This window comes from Besnoitia besnoiti, chromosome VI, assembly GCF_002563875.1.
Source record: "Besnoitia besnoiti strain Bb-Ger1 chromosome VI, whole genome shotgun sequence".
Lineage (NCBI taxonomy): Eukaryota > Apicomplexa > Conoidasida > Eucoccidiorida > Sarcocystidae > Besnoitia > Besnoitia besnoiti.
The window spans coordinates 1,061,739-1,068,457 of NC_042361.1; the positions used below are offsets into that span (position 1 = coordinate 1,061,739).

Genomic DNA, 6,719 nt, shown 5'->3' on the forward strand with positions numbered 1-6,719 from the left:
TCACGCTGTGTAGCCACCGACACCACCTATGGCGCGGCGTTCCAGGACGCGCGATTCCGTATTTGCTGTCGAGCTCTTCTGACAGTCAGGCATGGGCGCCCCGCGGTCTGCGGAGGCGCCGTCAGTGCCACGTTGCAAGCCCTCTAGGCGAAGACTTGCCGTTCCGCTCGGTGCTTGGTCTCTCTCCCCCGGCAGCCCGACACGAGATCTGCTGGGACGGCCACCCAGCTCCCCGGGAATCTGCGCAGTTCTGTCAACTTGACTCCCAGGTCGGCTGAGGCCCTGCGCGTCCTCTGTCACCTTTCCGCCTTTTTCTGCCACGGGCGGCGCAGCCTCGAGACGTGGCCCGACCTGCGCGGGAGACGCGCCAGCGGCCTGCTTCATCTGTTCGTCCTGTCTCGCGTCCTCGGGGCTCTGAGCAGCCTGCGGGTTCTTGTCATTCGCCTCTTCTCCAGAAGGAACCGCCGAGTCCTCGCCGCTTCTCAAAAAGCCAAGGGTTACCACGGAGTACAGAGCTCGCCCCACTTTGGTGGTCACGCCAACGTCTGACCCGGCTCTCTCCCCCCTATCAAACTCCTCCGCCGACCAGCCAAAGCGGTGCAAAGCCTCGACGTGCTGCGCCTCGCTGATGCCGCGCCGCGTGCGCCACTCCTCCAGGAACTGCCGCTCTTCGGCTTGTACGGAGCCGTCGGACAAAACGCCGGCTAGAACGGAATCGTAGCTGCTGATCGCCAGGCGCGAAGACTGGGGGCAAAGGTGAGAAGCGCAGCACAGACGACGAATGTGAGCGAAACATTACTCTCGCAGGCTCGCAGCGAGTGCCAGAGAACGCAGGGAGCGCCTGCAAATGCAGTTCCTGAGCCAGACGCACTTGACTGCCACACGCCTCACACGGCCTAGCTTCCACGCTCAGGCACCTCCAAAACTCTCCACCAAGAAACACGCTCACAAGTACATGTGTAGTGGTGTCCGTTTGTATGTCCGCGAGGAGCGATGCGCTGGGATACGGGAAGGTATTCGCCGCCTGAAGATCGGCGACAGCGCCTGAGGAGAAAAAATTGCCATCTTACCTCAGCGTAGGAACGTTCGACAAGGACCGACGCGAGTCCTTGCAGGACGGGGAAGCCAATTTTCACAGGATCGTCGAGAATGAATCGGGCAGCGGTCTCGATATCGAAGACAAGCACATCGCAGTCTGTGCTGCACACGGCGCGCCGGTCCGAGGCGCGCCCAGACTTGAGCGACTCCGCGATTTCCTTCTCCTGTGTCGACCGCGCCTCCTCCTCTTCCCGCAGCATCCCGCGAACGTTGCGTCGCCGTCCGGAGCGAATCAAGCGCGACCAAATGGCTTCGTCTTCCTCCTCGTCATCTTCTTCTTCCTCGGGGACGAGTGCAGCCTCGTCGACGTACGACGGGAGCGTGTGGCAGGTGGGGCCCGCCGCCGCCTCGGCCGCACCAGATTCTGGAACCGTACCCACCTCTGCCTTGAGCGGAGGCAACAATAGACCGTCCTCCTCCTCTTCATCCTCCTTTTCGTCTTGCCCGTCTCCCGGCGCGACCGCGAAGCCAGTCGCCGCGGCGGACTCGAGCGCCTCGTTGCTTGGGCCTGCGCCGCCTCGCCCCACCCGCGTCCCCCCGGAGCCCAGGCCCCCTCTGCCCCCGGCGCCTCATTCGAAGATGCCAGAAGAATGGCGAGACCAGGAGTTTGAGCGCGGGGATTCGTCAACTCGGTTGCGGGCGCGGGGCTCCCGTCTTTTCTATCCGTCTCCCCGGTCGGTCCGCCTCTGAATTGACTCGCGCCCACCGCGGAAGTCACCGACTTGCCGCGCCCAAGCGATCCTGCGCTGCACGCAGCACCAGCGGCCAGCGCCACTCCGGCGTTCGTCGCGGCATCGAAGGCGACTGCAGAGGAGCCGTCGAATCCAGTCTGCGCTCTCCAGCTCTGTGCTGGCAGCCCGGGAGGGCCGACGCACTGCGGCGCCAGCTGCCCTGCCCCCTCGAGTGTCTGAGCGCGTCTGGCCGCGGGGAGCAGCGAAGCCGCGGAGAGCGAGTCGCTGGCACTGGCGCCCGCCGTCCCCGCGGAGGGCTTGGATTTCTTGCTTTCGCCCAGAGCCGCGAGCCGCCGCAGCGCCGAGACGTACGAGAGAAACGCCTCCAGGCCTATGACGGGGTGCCGGTCGCCGCCGTCGTAGCGCTCAAGGAGGTCGCCGTGCTGGAAGACATCGACTCGGCCGCGCACAACAAAAACAAGCGTCGTGACGGGATCCCCCGGCCGCGTGATTTCGGTGCCTGCGGGCAGAGTCTCCCACTGACCAATTGTTAGGAGCGTTCGAAAGCGGCGCGGCGACAGGCCAGCTGGAAGGAAGTACTTCTCAAACACGTCGAGCTCCTCGTTGGTGAAGCCGACTTCATTGTGCTCAGTCAGGTACCGGTAAAGCATAAAGAAGTTCAAGGAGAAGAAAACGATATTCCACGTCGCCGCATCCCTCACAGGCGGTCTTCGAGAGCAGTTGTAGGAGAAGAAGCAGACACCCGCGAGAAGGTTGAAGCCGCGAAGCAGGCGCATATCCGCCATTACCGTCCCTGTCAGAGACAAAACAGAGCCAGTGGTGATCAGCACATTCCCGTTCTGGAAGCACCATTCACCCACGCGCGCGCGGACAGAAGCAAAGCATCTTCCGGCTCGGTCGCAGAGTCTCTGCAGCGTAGGGAAGGCCGCCAACCACACGTGAAGCGACTGAGCCGAAGCCACGAAGAGATTCTCAAGTTGCTGGGGCAGCGAACCGCCTCGCCACGTTGGCCACATGGGCTCGTCGCCTGACCGCGGACCTCGCTTGTCAGCAGCTGCAGACGGCGATGCCAAGCTCGCATGCGTTTGCTTCCTACCGCGCGATACTGCACACGACCCCTCCGTCGTCTTTCCTCCGCGCTCGGTTCCGACGCGGTCGCGGCCTTCATTCGCTGCCTTTGTTGGGTCATCTGCGCCGAAAGGAAACGCCGGCGCGATTTCCGGCGGTTGAGTCGCAGGGAAGGACGGCGCCTGCGCAAGACTGACCGGCACGTCAACGGCATCGGCGGCCCGCGCCACATCCGCGGGCATTCCTGAGGTCGGTCGTTCCCGCGACGCGCTGAGCACATCGGAGGCAGAATCGGATGACAGCCCCCTTGCATCCCGAATTCGCTGAGCGGCAGTCGCAGGGCAGCCCGCTACGTCGGGGCTGCCCTGCGACGCCGGCAGGCCTTCTCTGTCCGTTTGCATATCTGCGCATTCACCTCCCTGGGATGCCGCTACGGCGGCATCCGCACGCCACGCCTCGCCCGCTTCCGCGACCGCCGCATTCTTGCGGCACTCCACGTGTAGGTCATCAGGACGGCATTCCACGTCCTGCCGCTGTGCGCCGGTCAATGAAGGAAGCCTATTCCCCTCCATGTCCTGCTGTGCAGACACTGGCGTAGAACGCGCGACAGCGCCGTCGGTCAAAGAATCGTTCACTCGATCTCCAGCGCCCAATTCACCTTCAGTCCTATCTGTTTCGCCTGGCGCAGGCGCATCTGCCCCGCGTCCATCCTCGCGTAGATCTCGCGGCTGTGCTAATGAAGCATCTGCGCTTTTTTCATTCTCGCTCCCCTCAAGAGCGGCATGGCAGAGGGTGCTCGTCGGAGTTGAGGACGTGACGCGCACCAGCAGCGGGGTGAAGCCCGCAGCTTCTTCAGCAGTCCAATCTGCAACGCGTGCTTCGGCGGACTCAAAGACACGCGCCGCGGGCCCGGAGGGCGACGGCGGCCGCGCCAGGGCGCCTTCGGTCTCTGGCGGACTTTTAGTCCGTCTTCGCGTCCTTCTCCGCGCTCTCCCGTAGGTCTCAGGGGCAGTCGGCGTCGCCTGCGGTCTTCTCTCAAGGCGCACGACGATTGGAAAAGAAGACGGGCACGGGTGACCTTTGTAGACGCCCTCGGGCAGAGACAACGACCAGACAGGGTAGGTCGCAGGGGACGCCGACATGGCGATAGTGGCCTGATCTGCACGCCGCTGCCAGCGTTCTCTAGGACTGAGGGAGCTTCGTCTTCGGCTACCTCTGCGCTCGAGACGTCCGCTGCGGCTGGGTCTGCGCACGGCCTTGTCGCAGGCCGGACAGCCGCGCCGCCTCGGCCGTGCTGCGTCTTCGCCGGCGTGAGCGGCACGACGCGGAGACTCCAGCGCGACGCGGTGACGCCATAGCGCGGGCAGCGCCCCTCTTCGCAGGCCTCGCCCTGTCCGCGCTTTGTGTAACCACTTATCAGGCCTCCGTCTCGTTCGAGCAAACGTCTGTTTCGGATGAAAAAGTCGCGAAAACAAGCCCTTGATTGCTTCGTTCGCGAGAATAGGAAACTGGTGGTTCATGCACAGTTCTGGACGCGGGCCCGGAGCGGGCGTCTCTGCTGGCGACGCGGCGGCTCGCCGGGCAAGATGGGCGCACATCGCGTGGCCATACGATAGGAAAGCGTCTCCCTCCACAGCAGGGGGCCTCCGCGCGCCCAAGAGACTTCGCGACGGAGCTCGTTCTCTTCGCCCCCGAAACCACGTGCCCCTGCCTTTCTCGGCGCCCTGCGCAAAGATGCGATCCACCTCTTCCGCACACTGAAGAATTTCGCACACTTGCACCATTCGGCGCGCCGAGGCAGCGGCTGCAGCAGCCCCCACGGCAGCGCCTTCTGCCTGGGACGCTCGCGCGGCGCTGAGACGGCGTGGAGGCCCGCCAGGCGAGGAGACCGGCGCCGGAAGGAACGCGGCCGAAGGGGCGGAGAGGCCGTACGAGGAGACGATAGCGGTCGGAAACTGAGGCACAACTGGTGAAGCCCCGAAAGACGAAGGGGCTAAGTAGGAAGGGCGTGCGGACGGCGGGCTCTCCCGAGAGGAATCAGCATCTGCGGCGCTCGCCTCCGGCGTTAGGGGTACGCTCTGCACCGGGCGAGAAGAAGGCAAAGACGGCGTATCCTCCCGCTCCGCAGAGAGCAAGCGCTTAGGAGAAACTGCTTTGCGCGTCGTGGCTTCGCGGAGCGGGTCTGAAGAACCTGGCTGGCTGGATGAGACCCCTGTGCTTGAATTCTGGAAAGAGCAACGCAACTTTTCGTCTCCACCAGCGCGGGGGGAACTCGGCCGCGGCTGATTAGCCAGCGCAGGGGGGGATGATGCCGCCGGAGACTCAGCGAGTGCGGCCAGGCGCAGCGCATCCGCCGCCTGCTCGCGTGGACTGGAAGCTGACCTCGAGGACCAAGCAGCAGATTTGGCTAAAGTTGAAAACGACGAAGATGAACCGGCGCAAGAGGACGCCGAGGCGGGGGCGACGATTCGGGATAACGAGGCACACCGGAGCCCCACGGGTGCAGGGTTAGCAGACGCGAGCGTTTGCAGCCCAGGCGCAGAGGTTGACGATTGGTTAGGCGAGCAGGAAGAGACAGGCCCCCCCCTGGGGGCGCGGAAGAACGCCAGCCGGCCGTGTGACTCTGCCGCGGTGCAGAGGAATGGCGAACGCCGAGGCGGCGTCGCCTGGAAGCCGCACACACGCCGCGCGCGGATGCCGCGGCGAAAACAGACAGGATCAGAGTCGAGGTCGCAGACACGCGAACCTTCGCGCGCGCCTGTCAAGTCCAGCAACGCTGCGCTTCGCGCGTGGCGGCCTCTCTTCGTGGTTTTGGCCCCATGCCCCCCAGGCGCCGCGTTGTAGCTGAACGCGAGCTTCTGATACTTTGGAAGCAGAGGCGAACGCGGGAGCGCAAAGGGCAGCGCAGCACGCTCGTAGCGCGACGCCGACGACCCAGGCAGCCTCAGAGGCTCTAGTGGGGGGAAGTCGGCAGGGGGGGGCGCCTGCGGAACGAGTGAGAGGCCGTCTGAAGCCGCCCAACGTGGCTGCGACTCTGCGCCGGCCGTACGCGCAAGCCTGGCGCGTGTGTTGGACAAACTGCATGTCTGGCGAAGCTCTCCACTCTGGGGCTCCACGCCCAGGGATGACAGCGCGCCATCGGTTGGGCGTGAGGTCGAGGAGGGACGCGCGCGCGAGAAAGTTGCGGATGCATGCGGCAGGAGCCCATGCAAGTAGGGTCTACCGCGGCAGCGGGATAGACAAGAGGGGGGGCGGCCAGGACCCGCGACGCAGGTTGACGCAGCCGAAAGCGAGAGCGGAGGATGAGGCCCCAAGCAGGGGCCGGCGGACCTCCCGCCACGCGTGGAGAGAGACCGGCGACTGCGAGCAGACACAGAGAGTTCCCTCGAAGCCAACGCAGAGTGCCGGAATACGGAGGCGTGCGCCATAGTCCGAAGGGAAGGAGGCGTCCTCGCGCGGATCGTCTTTCTTTTCGTCCGCTGCTGAGTCGCGACGCATCAACAGCTCCATGCGAAGACGCCTCACGACCTGCGTGAGACCGTTTGCTGATGGAAAGGCAACAGACGCGGCAATGCAGCACGCACACAGCATCTCGTACGAGAGTTCACGAAACAGCCGTTCGACTGGCCAAACGACGACAGCGGACGGGCCGATTCTGGCCCCCCGGCGGATGGCCAGTGCGGCACACGAAACGGCGGAGCAGCGCGACAGGCACAGCGCCGAGAGACAGTTTCGCAAGATGAGCCCAGTTGCCGTCTAAATCAATTATTTCGGCGATCTCTCGACCTCTGTCTTTGTAAGTTAGAGATCCGCTAGTGAGAGTTTCGCCTCAATGAAGCGCAGCTCGAGCTTTCCAGCGCA

The 6,719-nt window shown here is 64.5% G+C and overlaps 1 protein-coding gene across 1 annotated transcript; it reads right to left on the reverse strand.

Annotated features, from left to right (window-relative positions):
- Positions 1 to 6,286, reverse strand: BESB_065700 (uncharacterized protein; the record flags this gene model as incomplete). The annotated part of the gene is made up of 3 exons (XM_029364963.1): positions 1 to 744; positions 1,071 to 1,653; positions 1,821 to 6,286. 3 exons carry the CDS (start codon positions 6,284 to 6,286, stop codon positions 1 to 3), a joined length of 5,793 nt encoding a protein of 1,930 aa, XP_029218546.1.
- Between the last annotated feature and the right edge of the window lie 433 nt (positions 6,287 to 6,719).